General features: G+C 49.0%; 1 protein-coding gene across 4 annotated transcripts in view; it reads right to left on the bottom strand.

The window, feature by feature from the left end:
- LOC120982423 (serine/arginine-rich splicing factor 5-like) overlaps positions 1-23,597 on the bottom strand; it is a 31,826-nt gene extending 8,229 nt beyond the window's left edge. Inside the window, exons 1-6 of one of the 4 annotated variants that reach the window (XM_040412551.1) lie at positions 23,500-23,597; positions 18,675-18,805; positions 7,915-7,985; positions 5,682-5,795; positions 2,921-2,993; positions 300-373 (exon numbers count right to left, since the gene is read on the bottom strand). In XM_040412551.1, coding sequence (XP_040268485.1) covers positions 300-373; positions 2,921-2,993; positions 5,682-5,795; positions 7,915-7,985; positions 18,675-18,800 — 458 coding nt within the window. In that variant the 5' untranslated portion in view covers positions 18,801-18,805; positions 23,500-23,597. Of the gene's footprint in view, positions 1-299; positions 374-2,920; positions 2,994-5,681; positions 5,796-7,914; positions 7,986-18,674; positions 18,806-18,999; positions 19,378-23,499 lie in introns of those variants that run through there. The other 3 variants (XM_040412550.1, XM_040412548.1, XM_040412549.1) reach the window with 3 other exon arrangements.
- Between the last annotated feature and the right edge of the window lie 329 nt (positions 23,598-23,926).

Here is a 23,926-nt window from a genome sequence, read left to right as displayed (position 1 = left end):
TTCATTCATATACAGGAGGTGGGAGCTGGCTGCAGAATCACATAGCCGGCTCCCGACCTCTATGAGTGGTAGCTGCGATCCGTGGTAGTTAACCCCTCAGGTGCCGCGGATCGCAGCTACCGCTCAAAGGTCGGGATTTCGATGTATGGACTGACAAGATCTTTGTTATTGTATACAAATCTTAATTTTGTTAATACCTTTATTGATAAACAATAAAAATTATTTTGATTTAAAAAAATAAGTACCGCAACTATTAGCAAAACATCCCTTTAGAAGTCATAGAGAAGGTAAGTGCATACCCTTCATTTCTGTTACTCCTGTGTGCATCCACATATGTGACCTCTCCAGCCTTTCTCATGAAGTCCTTCAGATCCTGAAACAAGTAGTGTTGGTTAGCTTTAAACTAACATGCCCTTTACACTGATTTCATTGTGCATGAAGTATAAAATATGGATACTGCACTGAAAAGACCTGTGGTTTAGCTAAAAACTTATGATAAATCAGTGTTAGTGTCAAGTATGATGTACATAATCTGCAGGACATTACGTGAGGTGTGAACACATGAGTAGCAGGTTACATTCTTACACAAATTCTACTAATGTTGTTACAATAGGAACTCAGGCATTTATGGTTATAGGATGCAAAATGCAATTACTCTATATGTAACAACTTCACTGTTTGGTATACTTAACTATTCTGAGTTTATTACTTGGTGTTATATTATTTCAAACCCAAATTACTTACCACGATATATAACCAGTGGTCGGAGGTACCTTAAGCAAAGAGTCGCTTGTCCATAACCTAGATGACCTTGTGAGCAACTCACTTACATGAGAAGGGTGGAAGGCGGCAGGGGAGCACCAGAGTCTCAGTAAGTGAGTGATGTTAAACCTGAAACCACTGGATGCAATCACTGGAAGTGGCTAGAGAACCTGAGGCTGACCTGAGCTAGCCACTCTTGCTCAAATCTGGGCAAACCAAGATCTACATCGGCAAAGCGGGAGGGTGATAGGAACCAAAAGGAAACTTCAGAACAGGCCCAGCCCTAGAATTTCAGCCATTAGCAAACCAAAAACTCTTGGGCTCTCCTCCACACAAGAGAAACGAGGCTTAACCCAAAGAAAGGCTGTTAAAAGAGGTTCAAAATGCACGTGGTTAGATATATGTCTGTGAAAAAAAATATTTACTACAACACAGGATGGAGCAATATCAGTTTAGTACTAACAGTAAAAAACAAAAACAACAAACACCCACACACTTAAGATGTGTCATTTTGTATGGTTCTACTAGTGTGCCGCCCTCAGTCCACATTTTCTGCAGTACGATTTACTCTCATTGGTCAGACATTGGGACTTTTTACAGTATAGACTAGCGACGTTATCAATTATCACAAAAACCCAGAAGTTATTAACTGAATATTTCCAAACCTCAGTAGACTGACAGATGCTGTGTCCAGGTATATCCCGAACACAATGCGAGTAATTGTAAAGGATTTTTACAAATGTGCACAGTCCTGCAAATGAAACCAACAACTGCACATAATATGGAAATTGTTTACCGTGCCCCACAGGAACTGAGCGTGCGACTGAAGAGAATCCAGGATGGGAGTAGTTGTCTAGTGTGTGCTCGGATTATACACCAGCATTTGTCTTTCAGTTTTTACAATTCTGCACTCATGTTTCACCTATCTAGCCTGACACACCGCCACATGCCTGGAAAAGTCGCCCATACGGAGATGCATACCGCCATCCCTTTGGTGCTAACCCAGGTAGTGAAAATGCAGCAATTTTGTTCTTTGCAGCAGGAAAGTGCATAAAAGGAACCGACCTGGATCTACTGCATCCTGAACTAGAACAGGCTGCTCTTAAGCAACGAGTTCCCGGTTTCTCAGTGAATCTAATTTTATTTGCCAAAATACTCTATTTTCAGTGGCTGCACTGTTCTATGAAATAGCTAAAAAAAAAATCAAGACCAAACAAACATGTGATGTGGTTATAAGCACAAAATTTATGAATAATGCAAGAAGCAGCCATGTATTATCGTACAGGAGAGGCAGCAATGAATGGGACACAATGTAGAGTTAATCACATTAATGTCACGCTGGACTCTTCATAGTACTAGCCATTCATCTGCAAACAATACTGCTCCACTACAGCACAAAGCATTATAGAATCTGTCCAGGAGACGGACCGCCACCACAAACATGGGGGATGAATAGTAACTGCTCCCCAAACCCCCAACTGAGACTGTAAAGGGAGCACATCTCTCTGTCAACTGACCTGATCCTCAAAAACTTTTTTATTTTTAAAGAAAATGTGGAAATAGGTGCTTCTCATTTCCATACAGTCCCATCCTTCTGACCCCGTAATAGGGATTTCAGGAGGGCTACAGGCCAACTTGCTTTGAGGCATCAGTGTATATAACTAATGATTATATATATATATATTTTTTAAGTCTGTCTCTGTGTCAGATTCTCTACGGCAGTGATTGGTAGCTGTTGCACAACTACTACTATCATCATGTCCTGATAGCTGCAGGCTGTCAAGGCATGATGGGAGTTAGTTTTGCAACAGCTGGAGAGCCAAAATTTAGGGAATATTGCTCCACATTACTGTCACATAAGCTATACAGAAATGTATATAGCAAGCAGCAGGTAAAGCTTTGACCACAGCACACGTTGATGTATACATAAAACTCTACTCTCCTCTGAACCCCATCCTCGTAGTATACTTGGGTACTGCAGAATACTCAGTTATATTAACTTCTAATAAAGGAGTGAAGTAGGAGCACAGTCCAGTGTGTGAGTGACCAGGTACCAGAGCGACAGCACCCTTACTGCTGCTGTGACTCTTTCCAACTTAAAATCTACAACTATGAGAATCTATGCAAGACATAGCTTTACAAGATGTGAAATGCTCACCTGCCAGCTGACACGCGAGGAGAGGTTTTCCACAATTATTCGATGCTCTGTTCGTACTGGGGGTCCATACCTACTGCCAAAGTCACAATAAAATTACAGTATTAATACAGAGACTATGACAGCTGCAAAAAAAATTAAATTTTCAGTGGCACACAGTAATGGCCCCTTTAAAACTGCTTGATGGAGCAGACGATTGTTGGGAAGAAAGCCTGCTCATTAGTGGAGGTGAAGCACTGTATTTACAGGCAGAGATCTCCTCAACAGTATGGGGAGGAATGATAACTAATGCCATTGCTCATCCCCATACTGAATCAATGTTTGCGGGCAGCAGAGGCTGTTGGCAAACAAACAATGATCCAGGTGACCACACCAACTATTCTATTAGGTGATGAACGAACGCTCATTAGCGATAATCTGCCGAAAATCAGGCAGTGTAAAGGGCCCTTACACTTCTGTCACCGGGATTCTGCCTATAGAGGAGTTTATACATTCTGATGGTTCTCTGAGAACATGTCTGCAATATAACTGTTATTGACATGAATGATTTTGCCGAGTCAGAAAATCAATTTTATATATGCAAATTACCTCCCAAAGCCCCGACGTCACCGAGAAGAAGCGCCGTAATCTCGTGCATGCACGCGGACGCCGCACATAAGCAGAGTGTGCAGACAGCTGACGCATGCGCAGTCTACTGAGCACAGGGATGGAACACCAAGCAGGCACTTACGTGCGGATGGAGCCCCATAGGAATGGGCATCAAATATATAAACGCCTCTATAGGCATAACCCTGGTGACAGAATCCCTTTAAGACGGATGTGTTTGTCAAAAGGACACTCATCAGAAAGTTGTTTTTTTTAACTCAATGGGGCATATTTACCAATCCTGTAAATGGCATAAATTTAGACAGACAGGGGGACATTTATTAAGACTCTGAAGCAAGATGAGCCTAATTTATTAAGAGGCAGATGCCTCTAATTAAATTAGTCGCATGTCTGGCACTCTGTGCAGCAGACCTGAACTACTATACCTTACACCAGTTTCCCTGCCTGTCCGCCCACAGCATGGCTTCCTGGCCCCCTAATTCATCAGACTTGAACCCAATTGGGCATCTGGGACCACCTCTATCATCACATTCCCTCTATAGATCCTCCCCCATGCCCCCTCCAGCAGTTGTGGGATGCACTGCAGTCAGCCTGGCTCCAGATACCTGGGACAACTACCAGGACCTTACTGAGTGACTCCCAGCCTGTCGAGCCGCGCTGCACATGGTGGTTACTCTGGAGATTAGCTGTGGTCAGAATACTGGGACTGACTGTAGTAGGTAAGGAATTGTATGACAATATGTTGTATAGTTCTCTTGATAGGCCTAGATAAAGAAGCCCACAGAAGAGCACTGAATTGATTAAAGTAATCTGACATCCTAAGGCTAGTTTCACATACATAGTAAGAGATCTGGCAGGCTGTTTTGGCAGAGAACAATCTGCCGGAGCTCTCTGGATCTGGCATTGCCAGGTGGTATCGGCAAATATGCAGAGAATCTGGCAGACGAAAACTGCTGCACACATATTTGCCTGGTAGCGGCCTGATCTCTGTCAGGACCCATTTCAGTTAATGGGGCTGTCTGGCAATCCGGTACCAACTAGTAATGCCAGATTAAGAGCGCTCCGGATCTCTTACCGTAGGGATGCCCAACCTGCGGCCCTCCAGATGTTGCAAAACTACAGCTCCCAGCATGCCTGGAAAGCCTACAGCTATCGGTCTACAGCAAGGTAGTGTGGGAGTTGTAGGTTTACAACAGCTGGAGGGCTGCAGGTTGAGCATCCCTGCCTTACCGCATATGTGAAACTAGCCCAAGTCACACATCCCTCACAAAGATGATCGTACTAAGGCTTGATGCACATCTGCAAATCAGGGATCCAGAAAAAACAGAGACCAGCCGTGTACAGTGCGCATTTCCCCGTTCAGCACCTCCCACCCTATGTTAAAGGGGTTGTCCGGGTTCAGAGCTGAACCCAGACATATCCTCTTCTTCCCCACTCAGCCCCTCTGAGATGAGCATTAGAGCATTTCATGCTCCGGTGCTTTCCCTTGCGCTGTATAGTGCAGGGCAAGGGCTTTTTTGTTTACAAACTTACACTGCTAGGCAGAGGCTTCCACCCATAAGTGGCTGTGATGTCACCGGAAACACTGCTAGTTGGAAGCCTCCGCCTAGCAGAGGCCCTTATCCTGCCCGATTAAGTGCAGGGCAAGGAAAAGCATTGGAGCATGAAATGCTCATCTTAGACGGGTTGCTTGGGTGAAGAAGGGCATATGTCTGGATTCAGCTCTGAACCTGGACAACCCCTTTAAAAATGTCTATTCTAGTCCGCAAAACTGACAAGAAATATGACATGCTCTATCTTGTCTGAGGGATGGGGGAACGGACATACAGATGTAGACAGCACGCACATTTTTTGCAACCCTATTTAAATGAATGGGTGCACATTCAAACCACAAAAAATGTGGGTCGGATGCGGACCAAGAAATATGGTTGTGTGCATGGGGCCTTATACAGGACCTGTCAGCATGAAATGCAATGCCATCTGCAGGCAGCATGTTATAGAGCAGGGTGAGCTGAGCCAAACTAATAATTAAGCAGAAAAACTACTTAAATAAAATCCATGAGCAGTAAAAAAAACTGTTTGCTCTAGAAATGAGCAGTGGTCTGATCACATCCTTCACAAATGTGAATTTATCAACAGAGCACAAGATCATCATTACCTGGGTCCACCACTGTTTGACTGACGGTAGCCAAAGCGCATTGGGTAACGCCCTCCTCCACCACCCATCATGCCTCCTCTTCCTCTTCGATTTCTGGCGTGTTCAATTGTGACTCTGAATTAATGGAAAGAAAACACATTAGTCTGATCACTATTCCCAGCCATCTGTTTGCACTACTGCTTGACACAATCCAGTTATTGTCTGAGCAGGCCTTAAAGGGGATGTGTCACAAAACATTCTACATTTTTCAAACCAGCACCTGGATCTGAATACTTTTGTAATTGCATGTAATTAAAAACCGATATAGCCAGTGAGCTATTGAATAAAATCTATCTGTATAGCGCCACCTGTTTGTTCTTTTTCATCCATCTCACTGAGCTGGTCACACACGCTCAGTTTAAATCTTCAACTGCTGCTTGCTATATGTTCTGTTAGAATCTGTGGCAGTTACAGGGAGAGAGCTGCAGCAGAAAGGACACGGCCCCTGAGCTGCCAGGCTGAAGAGAATCAAGCAGAGCAATTTTATCAGTGAATGTGGAGATCTCTGGATCCATGTGAGGTACAGGGCTGGTTCTATACTATGTACTATATGGTGTCAGATTTTCATTTCTTACCTCAATCATGGGATAACACCGTTAAATAGAGTTTCCTCTGTGCTGAGCTAGGACAGATCAGCAGGTACCAGAGCAGTGTATGAAGTAGGGCTGTCACGATGTCAACATTTTTATTCGATTTCAATACCATAAAAAAGTATTGTGATACAACAAAAAGAAGGCGTGTGAATTCCACATTTTAAGGAACGTCCGGCCCATAACAAACGTCCTATCCTATTTTGGGGGGGACAAGGTGACAAAATGGCAAATCACACCGTTTTTATTTTTTTATGTTCCGGCATTCACCACATAGGATATATATTTTTAAATATTTTAATAGTTTTGACTTTTCGGACGTGATCCGTAATATATTTATTTATTGTTAATATATTTATGTAAAATTCGGAAAAGGGGGTGATTCATAAAAAAAAAAAAAAAAAAAAAAAAAAAGAAGAAGAAATATAAAACTTTTTATTTAATAACTATTTCCCCCCTTAGGGGCTAGAACCTGGGATCTTTTAATCTCTTGTCTAAAGATCTATTAGGGTCAATAGGACTTCACTATCCCTGCTGCCCTCTGCTTTGTGCACACCGGCAGGGAGATTACCATGGCAGCCAGGGCTTCAGTAGCGTCCTGGCTGCCATGGTTACCGATCAGAGGCTCGAGATTACACTGCTGGGGCGCCAATCGGAACTGCCACCAATGAAGGGGGTGGGGGGAGGGGACCCTGTGGCAACTGCCACCATTGAATATAACAATGAGGGGGGGGGGGGGGGGGGGTCGCTGTGGCCACTGCACCACCAATGACTTAATACTGGGGGGATTTGAGGGGGGAAGAGGGCGCACTGCGCCACCAATGAAGATAACCAACGTTTAATACAAATACAGCGGCAGTTAACCCCTCAGGTGCCGCACCTGAGGAGTTAACTGCCGCTGATCCCAGCTCCCTGTCATATAGGTGGGGTGCCGGCTATGTGATTCTGCAGCAGACACCCGCCTCCTGTATTTGTATTAATGGTTTAGTAATCTTCATTGGTGGCGCAGTGGCCACAGCGCCTCCTCTTCCCCTCTCTCTCCCCTCATTGGTGGCAACACCTTTTCCTCCTATATATAAGTCTATAGGAAAACATCCAGGAAACACCATACCCAGAGCATGTCCAGTACCGCAAAAAAAAACCACAAAGTTTTTAGCATTTCATTATCACTTCCTGGCTTACAGCCAACATCTGGCAGCACATTTCTTCTTCAGAAATGCTGCTACAGAAGATACAGGTCAGGGATGAATACAGCTATTTGGAGCAGACCTAATTCTGTGAATTCCGATATGCCACCCACAATAGGACTGTCTTGATCAGTGGGGGGTCTGAACATGGTCTTGACCAGTCCCATAGGATTTGGATCAGGGGCAGTGCACAAGCTCTACAGCTGCTCCATTCCACCGTGGAACACAGGACAATGGTTTTAGTAATCAGTGGTTACCCCAGCGGTAGGATCCGCGCCTGTTTCAGTAATCACAAATCAGATACTTACCACCTATCTGTGGATTGTCAAAGAGCAGTCATTCTGAAAAAACCCTCCAAATAAAGGATATACTGAACGGTTTCTTACAAATTTTACCATTAAGTACATGATATTTTACCTTTCACTACATAGTTCCTTTCCATTCAGCTCGTATACTGCATCATCTGCATCTCGGTGGTCTTCAAATTCCTAAATTAATTAAAAGCAGGTATATGAGTTATTATAACCCGTTCATATGATTTTTACATCTCCATACGTACTTCACATAAATGCACAGTAACCAAAACCACCTCGTGTGTGCTTCTGTTCAGAGTAGACATCTTGAATTTTACATTTCACCTCCTCTATTAATTATTGGCAAAATCATGCGGTAACAGTTTGGTTCTCGGCCACTGTAGGGTACATGATTAACTGAACTGACTCAATCACCATTTTAATTGAAATCAATCTTGACAAAAACAGCTACTACCCCCCGATGCTGCGGCCACTAGCGTCTCCCACTGACCACCACCCATGAAAACAACTGCAGACTCAGAGTGCCCATGCATTGCTATGGCATACGAGGGCTTAAAGCCGCCCCAGGCCTGCCATGACCATTAGACCACAGGCCCAGCCTAATAGGTTGTAATCCATTCGTATACAAGGTACGCAAATGCATTAAAAAAATAAATAAATAAAAGCAATGAAGAACAAATTGGAGAAAAAAAAATAAAAATATAAGTTGTTAAAGGGAACCTGTCACTGGGATTTTGTGTATAGAGCTGAGGACATGGGTTGCTAGATGGCCGCTAGCACATCCACAATACCCAGTCCCCATAGCTCTGTGTGCTTTTATTGTGTAAAAAAAACGATTTGATACATATGCAAATTAACCTGAGATGAGTCCTGGCCCTGACTCATCTCACCTACAGGACTCATCTCAGGTTAATTTGCATATGTATCAAATCTTTTTTTTTTTTTACACACACAATAAAAGCACACAGAGCTATGGGGACTGGGTATTGCGGATGTGCTAGCGGCCATCTAGCAACCCATGTCCTCAGCTCTATACCCAAAATCCCGGTGACAGGTTCCCTTTAAAGGTGAACCATTTGACTACATACATCTGGGTGGCCTACATTGATGTTTCTGAACACCCTTGCAGAGTTCGTAGCTACACGCTACTCGTGACTGCAGGGCTCCCTATAGAGAACGCAGGAAGGTTTTTACGGTCCCTGCCTTCCCCATTGCTGTATACACGTTGCTCAATGAGGTGTTGGTATGAAACATTGCACTATATCATTTATACAAGTATTGCTATATCTTGGTGGTAGATTGGTTGCCATCTAATACACGTCACCAATTGTCACACATTTCCTCCTCTTGATAATATTAACCTGACTTTTTTTGCTTCCTGCATTCAAAATAATGCAACTTTATACATGGGCTTCACTAAACATTTCCAACCTTTCTGCTTCTGCTGCGTGTGTGCAAGTCCTTCACCTAACCAGTGGTGCTTCTGAATCTGACAAATCAGCCAGAGCAGATGACGCTCTCCGATTCCACCTCCTAAATGAGGAAGTTGTGCACAGCACATCAGCAGGGAGAGAACCGCAGATGGTGTACGAGTGCAGAGAGAGAGCAGGTGAAATCACACACTCCTCAGCATCAATGACTATCAGTACAAGAGAAAAGACCCTTATTGAGCAGTAGAAGGGGAAATGCATCCATGAATGAAGCTGTGCCGATACATGAGAGCTAGTGACGACAGCAGCATCCTGGACACACACAACTCATATCCAGCAGGTATTACTGGGAGGGACCAGTGCCCATTTGAAGGTCTGAAAATAGGAAAGGCCAAATCCAATATTCTGTGTATAACAATGAATGAAGGAAGGAATAAAGACTGTAAGCTGAAACCTAGTGCAACTTTTTTTTACTTCAAGATAACTACTAAAATATGAAAAAAATATTTTTTACATGTCAAAAAAAGTGTCCATTTAACATGGAAAAAGGAGGGAAAAACGAAGCAACTGATACACCTGATGCTAGGTATATGATTACTTAGGGGTCTTGGGAAGTGGACCCGATAGGACAAGGAGCACAGTGTTTCTTAGCCAGCTGAAATAGAACTGAAACCACAAACCCAATGGATGTAAATCTACACAAGGTGTGAATGAAGCGCTCTACTACTTCTCAATGACCCATTGCTCATATGCACATATATTTCTACATATTTCTAAGTCGAAAACAAGACTTAAATAAATAATAGAGCTCAAAAAGTACATATAAGAGGTCTAGTATGTTATTAATCACAAAATATAAGAGACAAGTGGCAGAGAGAACACACCATCCTGGCAGTACACAGACCAAGTATAGGAGCATATTACAAGGTCTTCTATAGAACATTTGTACGGATATGTCCCAGTGCCCATGGTGACAGTCAGCAGTGGTAAATAGGAAATAAGATGAATGTAGAACCAGGGAGCGAAATCGCATACATTCCCTTACATGGGAAAACTAGGAACTGCTGCAAGGAACTCGCCCAAGAAACTGCACAAACCAGGATGGCGCTACCCCGACGTGCCTTCGTCCGGGGGTAACGCCATCACTGTGAAACCTGATGTTTTAAACCCCTTCCCCACCAATAGGATACGTCACCGATAAGTCACAATTCCAATCACCTGGGTGTGACAGCGGCAGCACAATGCGCAAGTGCCTGCGTCGGACCCCCCCCCCCCTTTCCCAATCCGGCATCACATCGCAACGTCCACCATCACCTAACAAGGTAACGTGATGTGGCGGAATCGACATGAAGACGCACAGATGGGAGGTGTCGAACGCAGACCTTGTTAGGTGATTGTGGACGTTGCGATGTGCCGCTCTCACACCCAGGTGATTGGAATTGTGACTTATTGGTGACGTATCCTATTGGCGGAGAAGGGGTTTAAAACATCAGGTTTCACAGTGATGGCGTTACCCCCGGACGAAGGCATGCCGAAATGCACGTTGGGGTAGCGGCATCCTGGTTTGTGCAGTTTCTTGGGCGAGTTCCTTGCAGCAGTTCCTAGTTTTTCCATGTAAGGGAATGTATGTGATTTCGCTCCCTGGTTCTACATTAATCTTATTTCCTATTTACCGCTGCTGACTGTCACCATGGGCACTGGGACATATCCGTACAAATGTTCTATAGAAGACCTTGTAATATGCTCCTATACTTGGTCTGTGTACTGCCAGGAAGCTTTCCTTTTAATGTGACATTTGTCTTTTATATTTTTTTTTTATTTCAACAGTTTTTTATTAAAGTTTTCAAAAAAATACAATAGAAAAGTAAGAGTTTTTCTCGACAAGTTATACTATCAATTGTACAGTATTGGAGCTAACAAGTACAGTTATGTCCGAGCTAAGTGTGATAATTGAAGGCTGACATGCATAGTAGAAGTCAAGCACTATATAAACATAGGCGATTCTTCCAAAAAAACAGAAGAAAACAAAACAATACAGAACAATAGTCCTGGAGGTGATTATGTCTTATTTTGTGATTAATAAAATACTATACCTTTTATATGTACTTTTTGAGCTCTTATTGAAGTCTTGTTCTCTGCTTAGGAGCTTGTACTAAGATATTTTGTAGCTGGCCCCACAATACTTATTGGTGTACTGGTGAAGTTTTGGCAAGTGGGCTGCTTTTGGTCTTTCTGCATATTTCGACGTCTGTGGAAATTTAGACCTTGCATCCTGAAGATGTGTCTTCCTTTATGCCAGCTATTAGTTGGCTCACAATTTTAAAGGGAGTCTGTCACCACGATTTGCCCTTATAGACCACTTGCATAGCGCTGTAGCATAACTATAGATCAGTCAAATGGTACCTTTGTCTTTTTGTCTGGATGTTCACCAGGGGCAAAAAAGGAGACTTTTGTATTACTTACCAGTAAAGTCTCTTTCTCGCTCTTCCTTGGGGGACACAGGAAACCATGGGTATAGCTCTGCTCCCTAGGAGGCGTGACACTAAGTGAAAGCTGTAAGCCCCTCCTCCATCAGCTATACCCTTCAGCCTGGAGAAGAGACTGCCAGTTGCGTGTCCAAGTAGTGAAAGATAACCACCAACCGGAAAAAAGAACTGTTGAGCCCCAACGGGGGCAACCAAGCCGGAACCACAACTGTAACCCAAATGAAGGGCGGGTGCTGTGTCCCCCAAGGAAGAGCGAGAAAGAGACTTTACTGGTAAGTAATACAAAAGTCTCCTTTTCTCGCCCATATTCCTTGGGGGACACAGGAAACCATGGGACGTTCCAGAGCAGTCCCAGAAGGGAGGGACCAGAACAAACTAGACCAACACCAGAGGCATCAATCAACTGCCACCTGCAACACCAGACGGCCTAAAGCAGCGTCAGCCGACGCATGAGTATGCACCCTGTAGAACTTGGTGAAGGTGTGCAAGGAGGACCAAGTGGCCGCCTTGCAAATCTGCTCCGTAGAAGCCCGATTCCTCTGAGCCCAGGAAGCCCCGACCGCTCTAGTGGAGTGAGCGGTAACACCGAGGGGAGGAACCTTGCCCTTGGCGAGATAAGCCTCAGTAACAGCCATCTTGACAAAACGGGCGATAGCAACTTTGGATGCCGCCATCCCTCTGCGCGACCCCTCCGGAACCACAAAGAGCGAGTCAGTACGCCTGAAAGAGCTGGTTACCTCCAGGTAAACCTTGAGCGCCCTGACAACGTCCAGGCGATGAAGCTTCCTCTCCCGCGGGTGGGAAGGGGAAGGACACAAAGAGGGGAGAACGATGTCCTCGTTCAGATGAAAGGCGGAGACCACCTTAGGAAGGAAGGAAGGGACCGGACGAAGAACTACCTTGTCCTGGTGGAACACTAGGAAAGGTTCCAGATAGGAGAGTGCAGCCAATTCGGACACCCTCCGAAGAGAGGTGACGGCTACAAGGAAAATAACCTTGCAGGACAGAAGTCGCAAGGAAACCGTCCGCAGAGGCTCGAAAGGAGAAGCCTGGAGCGCTGAGAGAACCAGGTTCAGGTCCCAGGGCGGTACCGGAGGGCGGTACAGGGGAACCGCGTGAGCCACGCCCTGAAGGAAGGTCTTGACAGGACCAAGGGGGGCCAGTGGGCGCTGAAACAAAATGGACAGCGCAGACACCTGACCCTTCAAAGAACTAAGACCCAGACCTTGGGCAAGTCCGCTCTGCAGGAAGGACAAAACGGTGGGAAGAGAAAAGCGGAGCGGAGGAATCCCCAGATCGGCACAGAACCCCAAATAGGTCCTCCAGGTCCTATAATAGATCCTAGAAGAGGACGGCTTACGGGCGCGGATCATGGTGCGGACGACGTCCGCAGAAAAACCCCTACGTGTCAGGACGGTGGTCTCAACAACCACGCCGTCAAACGTAGGGACCTTAAACGCGGGTGGAAGATTGGTCCCTGAGAGAGAAGATCTTCCCTGGCGGGCAGCGGCCAGGGCGCGTCTGCCAGGAGCAGCATGAGGTCGGCATACCAAGACCGGCGGGGCCAGTCCGGAGCGACCAGAATCACCGAGACGCCTTCCGCCGCGATCTTCCGAAGGACCTTGGGCAGGAGTGGGATGGGAGGGAATATGTATGGACGCGCGAAGCCTCGCCAAGGAAGAACGAGGGCGTCGGCTCCGCAGGCTCCCTGGCCCTGGACAGAAAGGCGGGGACCTTGTGATTGAACTTGGAGGCCATGAGGTCCACGTCCGGTATGCCCCAACGAAGGCAAATGGCCTCGAACACCTGCGGGTGAAGAGACCACTCGCCGGGGTCGACGGTGGTGCGACTGAGGAAGTCCGCCGCCCAATTGTCCACCCCTGGAATAAAAATTGCAGATAGGGCCGGGACGTGGGCTTCCGCCCAACGGAGAATGCTGGTGACCTCCCGCATTGCTGCAACGCTGCGAGTGCCCCCCTGGTGGTTTATGTACGCCACGGCCGTGGCGTTGTCCGATTGCACACGAACTGGATGACCCTTCAGCAGATGAGTCCAGTGTCGCAGAGACAGAAGGGCCGCTCTCAGCTCCAGGACATTGATCGAGAGTTTGGACTCCGATGGAGACCAAATGCCCTGGACGGATCGGGGAGGAAACACGCCTCCCCAGCCCAAGAGACTGGCATCGGTTGTAACCACCAACCAGTTGAGCGGCAGAAAGGACCTGCCCAGAAGAGGGGACTGCAACCACCAGCGGAGAGATGACCGCACCGGAGGCGATAGATGGAAGGGATGATCCAGAGACTCCGGCGATTTGTCCCAGGAGGAGAGGATCGCCCGTTGGAGAGGGCGGGAGTGAAACTGCGCAAATGGGATCGCCTCGAAGCAGGCAACCATCTGCCCCAAGACCCGCATGCAGAAGCGGAAGGACGGTCGACGGTGGAGAAGGAGACCCCGAACCGCCCGACGGAGGGTCAGTCGTTTTTCCGAGGGAAGACGTACCTCCGCCGCTTCCGTGTCTAAAAGCATTCCCAGGAAGACCAGTTGTCTGGCGGGAGGAAGGGAGGACTTGGGGAAGTTGATGACCCAACCGAATCTCGCCAGAGTCTCTAGAGTGAGATCCACGCTGGCAACCGCTTGGGAAAGGGACGGAGCCTTGATGAGGATATCGTCCAAGTACGGTAGCAGAAAAACACCCCTGGAACGGAGTAAGGCCAAAACCGGGGCCAGGACCTTGGTGAACACCCGGGGGGCTGTTGCCAGCCCAAAGGGAAGGGCGACAAACTGGAAGTGGAGGTCCCCCACGGCAAATCGGAGGAAGCGATGGTGACACCGGGCTACCGGAACATGGAGGAAGGCATCCTGTATATCGATGGAAGACATGAAATCTCCCTGCTCCAGGGAAGCCACCGCGGAACGGAGGGACTCCATCCGAAACCGTCGAAGGAGGAGAAAACGGTTGAGCTTTTTGAGGTCCAAAATGGGCCGCACCGAACCTCCCTTCTTGGGAACTACAAAGAGGTTCGAATAGAACCCTTGGAACCTTTCCTCTAGAGGAACGGGGGTAATCACCCCCCTGTCCAGTAAGGCTTGAACAGCCGCGGAGAACGCAGCCGCGCTTTTCGGGTCCCGCGGGGGGCGGGAGCGAAAGAACCGATCTGGAGGGAAGGACGCAAATTCGATTTTGTATCCTGAGGAAACAATTTCGAGAGCCCAGGCGTCGGAGACGTGAGCCATCCAGATGTCCCTGAAGAGGAGGAGCCGGCCCCCCACCCGGGTGGGTGGGGGCGCGCCTTCAGGCAGAGGACTGCTTTGCTGCGGGTAGCCTGCGGCCTGCGCTAGGAGGGCTGCGCCCGAAAAAACGGCTTCCTACGCTTATCCTGGGGAGGGGCCGAAGCGGCAGCTGCGGGGGGAGCCCCAGAGGTCCTGCGGGAGGACCGAAAACGAGACGCACCGGGGCGTCCGCGGGGGGCGCCCCTGGCTTGGGGTTGAGGAAGATGGGTGCTTTTACCACCCGTGGCCTCCGAAATAAGCTCGTCTAGGCGGACCCCGAAAAGGCGGGAACCCGCAAACGGTAGCCCCGCCAAGGAACGTTTGGAGGCAGCGTCCGCTTTCCAAACCTTCAGCCAGAGCTCCCTCCTGACGGAAACCGCCAGGGCGGAGGAGCGTGCAATAAGGGCTCCCGCATCAAGGGAGGCCTCACAAACAAAATTCCCGGCCCGAATAATAAGCTGGGCCAAGGAACGTAGGTCCTGGATGGGGACGTCCGAGTCCAACTCCTGTTCCAGCTGCGCACCCCAAGCAGAGATTGCTTTACCTGCCCAAGCAGAGGCAAAAACCGGTCTGAGAGCAGAACCGGAGGCAGCAAAAATGCCCTTGGAAAGGGTCTCCATGCGACGGTCCTCCGCTGACTGAAGAGAGGACCCGTCGGGAACAGGGATGGCTGTGTTCTTTGACAGACGGGCCACAGGGGGGTCCACCTTGGGTGGGGACGACCAGGTGGCCACGACATCGGCTGGAAAAGGATAGCAAATGTCCAGCTTCTTGGGATTGACAAAACGGGCGTCCGGGCGAGCCCAAGCCTTAGACACCACGGAGGAGAAATCAGAGTGGATTGGAAAGACTTTTGTGGCCTGCCTGGGTCTGATAAAGGAGACGCTAGCTGCGTCAGAGCTAGGGGCGTCATCTTGCACCTTAAAGGTGTCACGAATATCCGAGATGAGTTGACCCATCGCTGAGGCTAGCTTGGACGGCAGGGCCGAGTCCATTTCCAAATCTGAAACCGCCAATTCACCTTCAGAGAGCGAATCCTTTGGAGAGGAGAGGCTCGTCTGAGTGCGCACGCGTGGCGGGGAGAGGGAGGCATCCGAGGAGGAGGCTCGCTCTACTCTAAGACGCTTCTGAGAGTGCCTAGCTCGGGAGGGGTCACTAAGAAGGGGTGAACCCGCTGCAGCGGCAGAAGCGGTGGACCCGGAGGGCGCGACAGTAAGAGTGGCGTCCTGCGGGGTAGGCGGCCTGTCTATTAGGCGGCCCACGACATGAGTGAGGCTTTCCACGGCCTGGGACAGGGATCTAGCCCAGTCAGGCGGGTCAGAGGAAGCAGGGAGCGACACAGCGGGCGACTGAGGCTGCGGTGGAACTCGGCATGCAGGACAGTGCGGATCAGACTGCCCCCGGGGAAAGGGTTCCCTACAAGCAGTACAGGCATGGTACCAAGGCTTGGCGGCTGCAGAAGGGTCTGACATGGTGGAAAAAATGTTGCCTTAAAGTGGGAGACCCCAGGGCAAAAGGAACGGGGATTACACCCAACAACAGTACTGGTGGCACGGAGGGGGTTAACAGTCCTACCAGACCCGGATGATGCAAGCGGCAGCAGCAAGGGGAGCAGACTGAAGGAGGCTGTGGAGGAGAGGCAGCAGGCACGGGGATGAATAGCTTCAGGATCGGACGCAGAGAGGATTCCACGCAGCACTATGCGATGTGGAGCCCGACGAAAGCGGAAGTAGCGGAGCGCTGTGAAGCTCCGCCCACCCCTTGCCGCGCTGTAAGAGACGCAGAGCCGCGCGCACGCGGCAAAATGATTTTAACCCCCGAGGTGGATGAGTGCCGGCCAGATGAAATGGCGCCGTTCGCGCCAAGAAAAACGGCCCCCGCCGCGCCTGATGTGGCAGACGGCCTCCTGCCTACAGCCGTCCCCTGAAGGCAGAGTCCGTGCCCTGCCGCTAAATAAAGGATTTTGCCCAGATAAAGTCCCCCCCAAATGATAAACCCGCTAAGGTTGCCGGTACGAAATGCCCATGGGGGGGGGGGGGGGGGGGGGGATGTAGCAGCGGTGGGAGGAAGGAAGGGGAGGCTGGAGCAGCCACTCACCATACGCTGTCTTCACCCTCAATCCATCCAGCAGGGTCGCCCCTTCAGCTACTGGCACCGCAGTGGCAGGAAGCCGGGGGAGGGACTTGGCGTGCGGGCGACCCTTGAGCTGGCGGGACGCAGGGGAGCGAGGCTGCCCTGGTCCACCTTGTCTTCTGTGGGGGAGGCGGCAGTGCGGAATTACCGGCACTGGCGCAACTCAACCCCGGGAGAAACAGAGGGGTCTAATGCGCCTCTGTTGTCCCTGTAAGTAGAAAAAAAATCGAATTAAAACAACAAAAAACGCAAAAATAAAAATTATAGGAAAACAACCCTGCATAAGCAGGGGGTGTCTTGCCTCCTTGGACACTAAGCAAAAAGCTGGCAGTCTCTTCTCCAGGCTGAAGGGTATAGCTGAGGGAGGAGGGGCTTACAGCTTTCACTTAGTGTCACGCCTCCTAGGGAGCAGAGCTATACCCATGGTTTCCTGTGTCCCCCAAGGAATATGGGCGAGAAACTGGGTTTTATTCATATGTAAATGAGGGCTCGCAAGTGCCCAGGGGCGGCGTTCGGGCTGTAAGTGCCCAGGCCGCTCTTCCTTCTTCTCACATAACCCCTCCCCAGCCTGTTGCTTGGCCCGCCCTGTATGCCTCTTATGTATCCCGCTGGGCGCATACGTACTGTGATGACCATTGTGGGCAGCAGCATCATTCCATGCAGTGCGCATGCTCGGGATACTGGCCAGTACACTGGATGACGTAAGAGGCTTACAGGGTGGGCCAAGCAACAGGCTGGGGAGGGGTTATGTGAGAAGAAGGAAGAGTGGCCTGGGCACTTACAGCCCGAACGCCGCCCCTGGGCACTTACAGCCCGAACGCCGCCCCTGGGCACTTACAGCCCGAACGCCGCCCCTGGGCACTTACAGCCCGAACGCCGCCCCTGGGCACTTACAGCCCGAACGCCGCCCCTGGGCACTTGCGAGCCCGAACGCCGCCCCTGGGCACTTGCGAGCCCGAACGCCGCCCCTGGGCACTTGCGAGCCCGAACACCGCCCCTGGGCACTTGCGAGCCCGAACACCGCCCCTGGGCACTTGCGAGCCCTCATTTACATATGAATAAAACCCAGTTTTTGCCCCTGGTGAACATCCAGACAAAAAGGTACCGTTTGACTGATCTATAGTTATGGTACAGCGCTATGCAAGTGATCTATAAGGGCAAATCGTGGTGACGACTCCCTTTAATCCACATCCCCTCCTGCTGAGCCACGCCCTTTACCTCCAGGCCACGCCCCCTGGTCTAGCAATGCGCAGAAAGCGCCTAAGGCACATGTAAATACGATGCAAGGCCTGTACGCTAATTTTGGGTGCAAATTGGGATGGCATCTTGGAGCATTTAGCACATTGTGCCGGTGAAATAACGGCACAAACCCTGACACAATACAATACTAACTGGCAGGCAAAGCGGTCGTTCTGCCAACACGGCTATTTTCCCTTCTCTCCAGGGGGTGAGGTCTACCATGGGGGACAATTAACTCTACAAGACGGGCACCTGAGTAACAAAACAAGCAGAGGCGATACAGAGGCGGATAATCTGACACTTACCACAAAACCAAATCCACTTTTCAAGTTAATTTCTCGGATACGACCATATCCCTTGAAAAACTTCTCCACATCTCTTTCACGAGCATGAGGACTCAGCCTCCCTATAAATACTCTGCAGCCGCTCATCTTATCTGGGGAAAGAAGCAGACAAATGGTAGATAAACGTAAAACCTTCTAGAAAGAAAGATAAACTGGTTCCACACATATAAGCGGGGTGGTGACAAGGTCCTGGAAGTTACTGAACCCCCCGACCTCTGCTTTCTTATAGAACGACACATCCCCTCTAAGGTATAGGTAGGATTTTGCGCTTCTGTATTTTATATACCTTGATAATTTGCAGGTTTCCAGCGCCAGGAGGAATATTCCATGTCTTCTCCTTTCAGCGTCAAGACCAGGAATAACATGGTGAACTCCTTGTCTTGGCACAAAGGGGCGGCCAAGGAGGAGACAAGAATCCCCAGAGCTCTCGGCGTCTGCACAGGAGGTACACCTGAGAAGGCGGTGCGCAGAAACCTACTGTACGCAGATCCTCTCCAGCAAGGCGTACAGACGTGGGGAGGGCTCAGATAACTGCTCTGTGCAAACGCTGCTTCTTAGGGCTCAAGCACACAAACGTATTTTCTTTCCGCTTCCGTTACGTTTTGTTTTTTTTTGCAGACCGTATGCGGAACCATTCACTTCAATGGGTCCGCAAAAACAACGGAGGGTACTTTGTGTGCATTCCGTTTCCGTATTTCTGTAATTCCGTTCCGCAAAAAAGTAGTGCACGTCCTGTTATTGTCTGCAAATCACGGTCCAAGGCCCCATTCAAGTCAATGGGTCCGCAAAAAATACGGAACGCACACGGAACACATCCGTATGTCATCCGTATTTCACGGATCCATACTGTAGAAATGCTATGCTCAGCCCATATTGCTCGTGTGTTTGGTGATTAATAAGTTACTGTTTTCTATCCGCAAAAAACGGATCTACCATACGGATATGTTTTGTGGGATAACGAAATGGAAGAGGAGAAAGGCCTCCTGCACACAACCGTTTTTTTTCCCCGTTTACTGACAGTTTTTTGAGTTCCGTATACGGAACCATTCATTTCAATGGTTCCGCAAAAAAAAAAATGGAATGTACTCCGTATGCATTCCGTTTCCGTATTTCTGTACCGTTTAAAGATTGAACATGTCCTATTGCCCGCAAATTACGTTCCGTGGCTCTATTCAAATCAATGGGTCCGCCAAAAAACGGAACACATAAGAAAATGCATCCGTATGTCTTCCGTTTTTTGCGGAACCATCTATTGAAAATGTTATGCCCAGCCCAATTTTATCCATGTAATTACTGTATACTTTATATGCCATACGGAAAAACGGAACAGAACCGGAAACACAACGGAAACAAAAAACAGAACAACGGATCTGTGAAAAACAGACCGCAAAACACAGAAAAAGCCATACGGTCGTGTGCAGGAGGCCAAAAAAAAACAAAAAAAACTCAGATACGGAACAGATCCGTGAAAAATGGACCGCAAAACAACAACGGTCGTGTGCATGAGCCCTTACTTCTGTATTACACCAACAGATTATCTGACCAATATGACCAGTAGTTGGTGGGTATAACAATAGATCTGTGCGTGTAAATGGCCATCTGAGCAGTGATTGGTCAGAAAATCTGTCAGTGTAATACAGGCATGAGGCGATGGCGGCACACTGCCCTGTACAAACCAGGAGGTGTCACCCACAAGGAATGAATCCGTACAGGGCTGAACAATCTCAGCAGTGATTGTTCATCCCTATACAGAGGGGATGATTGCTGCATGTCTCACTGATCAGGACAAAAAAAGCCCTACGTCTTTGCACACATAGGGACCAACTACCACAAATCCCAGCATGCCCTGAAAGCCTGCAGCTGATGTGGAAGCCACTTTAATTTCCTGAACCCAAGTCCCGCCAAATGACTGTGTGGAAAAGCCCTCTGTCACTACGTGCCTCCATATAAAAACCAGGCACATAGCGGTACAAATATGGGGTGAACTATGGATCCATAATGCAGCGGTACACGTGAGGCCTTCATACTCTCAAGCAACCAGCACCTGAACCCGCTGCGGGGGAGACATGAGCCGAATGATGGGGTCTCAGGAGCATGGGGCGATTAGCTGATTGCCAGGCCGGCTTCATCACAAATAGCTGCGTCTGACCAGGGCCTAGGTCAGGGCACGTACTATAAGGGTGCCTTCACACCACAAAGACATCCGCCATGTTAGGGGATGAAAAGCGCTACATGTGAAGGCCCGAGTGCACCGATGATGGGGTCCGGTGCAATGCACAGGGTGAGAATATGCAGAAAAATTTGTGACAAATCTCTAATCGCAGTAAAATCTGCTGTGTGGCAATGCCCTTAGGCCTCATGCACACAAATGCATTTTCTTTCTGTGTCTGTTCCGTGTTTTTTTTTTGCGGAACCATTCATTTCAATGGGTCCGCAAAAAACCCCCCCAAAAAAACGGCAGTTACTCCGTGTGCATTCTGTTTCTGTATATATTCTGGATTTCTGTTCCGCAAAAAAATAGAACATGTCCTATTACTGTCCGCATTACGGACAAGGATAGGACTGTGCTATTAGGGGCCAGCTGTTCCGTTCTGCAAAATACAGAATGCACACGGATGTTATCTGTATTTTTTGCGGACGAGCATGAGCTCTTATTCAGTAGATGCAAGGCCGAACAGAGACCCTGTTCCTGTGGAAGGAGCCGTCTCCACAACGGGACATCACACTCCCACCTGGAGGGGTTTTGCTCACAGGACACACCCGCCTGAAATGGCTTGGTACAGCCGATGCCTGGGGGGGGGGGGGTCTATAGATACAGGTCAGCACTGAATGCAGTGCACAGACTCCATAACACCATGGTGATCTGCTTTACTGCCCCCCATAGGCAGGGACTGGAATTGATCAAATATTTTGAGTCCTACTTCGCAAACAAAGGAGCTAAATAAGGGGAGTCGCTTAATCAATAATTACATAAAGGGGAACTCCAGGTTTAGGCCCGTTCCAGGCAAATGGAAGTAGTAAGTTCTGCCTGGAGTCCTTTTAGGCTGGGTTCAGACCTTAGCGTTTTACAGCGCGTTCCTACGCGCTGTAAAACGCTCAACAGGCAAGAACCAATTCTTCCCTATGGGCATGGTTCTCACCTGAGCGTTTTACAGCGCGTACGATCGCGCTGTAAAACGCCCGACGCCCCAAGAAGTACAGGAGCTTCTTTGGGGCGTCTTGTCGCGCGTTCCCATACATAGACTTCAGCGGGGACGCGCGACAATGGGCGTTCGCTTGTTCCGGAGCCGCGTCTGTAAACGCGCGTACAATCGCGCATACAGAGCGCTCCATCCCGTACGCTCAGGTATGAACCCAGCCTTACTCGGCTGTTGTGTTACTGTAACGCTGGGCAGTTTTTAGGCATTTCTCCTTACACAGCCATCCTCCTCCTGCCCTAGGCCTTATGCAGACGTCCATATTACAGCTCTGTACAACCTCCATGGTATATGGAGCCATAAGGCCTGCTTCAGACGAGAAGGTTCGGTCCGGGAAGCACCGTCTGCGTGACGGCTGCATTTACTTAACATTGCTCCTCTGACCCGAACTCACAGCATCATTATGACGTACGCCCGACGGCAGCTCCTCTGTACGGTATTCATACAACGGTGCGACTCACAGCGTCCAAGTCATCATGAGGCTACGAGTTCAGGTCAGAGCCGCAGTGTTCAGTCATCATATGAAGCCGCCTCAGCCGATCTGCCCCTAGGACACTGGCTGACCTGTTCCATGTGCACTTGGCAGCTGAAGACATCTGTGTTGGTCCTATGTCCATATGTGGCCGCATTACTGAGAAACATGATGTTTTATCATATGCAAATGAGTCTCTAGGAGCAACGGGGGCGTTGCCGTTACACCGAGAGGCTCTGCTCTCTCTGCACTTTGACAGGACAGGGCAGTGTAGACGTGATCACGCCTGCATGTCCCTGTGGATCAAAGTGTGGGGGATGCAGCAGTTGCAGAGAGAGCAGAGCCTCTAGGTGTAATGGTAACGCCCCGGTTGCTCCTAGAGACTAATTTGCATATATTAAAACATCATTTTTCTCAGTAATGCGGCCACATATGGACATGGGACCAACACCGATGCCTTCAGCTGCCAAGTGCACAGGTAACAGGTCAGTGTCCTAGGTACAGATCTGCTGACAGATGCCCTTTAGTCTAGCTCTGGCTTCCCTCCCTTCCACACTACAGCATGCTCCAGAACCGGCTCTGCTATGTGACTGAGACCCCAGGCCGGGCGTCCTTCTAGTAACATTGAGACCCGCAGCAGAACAGAGGATGCAGCTCACTGCGGGCATTGGATGCCATTATGCTGTAGGTTTTCGGTGCAACAAAAAAAAAATAATTCCCAGGTAATCGGGGAAGACGCCACATGCAGCCCTTTGTAGCGAGCAGCACAGGTAACACGATGGCCGCACTTCCTGTATGGACAATAACCAGGGCCCCGCACACGGCCACGGAGACCCGCGCTCATTACCGCGCCTGCATCACCAAGCTCTTCCCAAACTACAACTCCCAGAATGCACTGACGAGGTATGCTGGGAGTCGTACCTTACAAAGCCTCCATTTTCCCAGCATTGTCCGCTCCTGTCCTCAGACACCGAGCATATGCCATTATGATCCCTCATATCTAGCGCCACGGCTGAGGTGTGATATAATGCACCTAAACCCTCCCTCCAGTGCACGGAACCGTATCTTCTCCGGGGGCCGCACTGCTAGGAGAAGCACACGCCGCCGAAAAACTCACCAACGACACCGCTGTTTCCCGAGAATGAAATGGCGACCGAGAATCTCCGGATATGACTCTAACAAGATGGCGGAGCGGGGGAGAGGCTTGTTGTCATGGAAACACCCCTCTGGCAGCCGCGAGTCGGCGCAGTATTGTGTAATCATGGCGCCTCAGCAGCTCCAGTTGTAAAATACAGACTTGTTAATAAAAAGAACACTGCTTCCTCTGTTCATGTCACAATGCCATTCTGTTTCTGGGAAAGCTGGGTGACTGAGGCTGATCCCAGAGCCCGTCATCGCAGGGTGATGGTGTGATCCAGCGACAAACCGCCATGGGCGCTGTATTCTCTTGACGAGATGATATGTTAAAATAAAATAAAAACGCGTTAAGTCCTAAGAAGATTTTATTAGGCCCCATGCACATGACTAAACTATGGAACTTTTAT

Source organism: Bufo bufo, chromosome 11 (genome assembly GCF_905171765.1).
Source record: "Bufo bufo chromosome 11, aBufBuf1.1, whole genome shotgun sequence".
NCBI classification, from domain to species: domain Eukaryota; kingdom Metazoa; phylum Chordata; class Amphibia; order Anura; family Bufonidae; genus Bufo; species Bufo bufo.
This window is presented reverse-complemented; position numbering and strand designations above follow the sequence as displayed.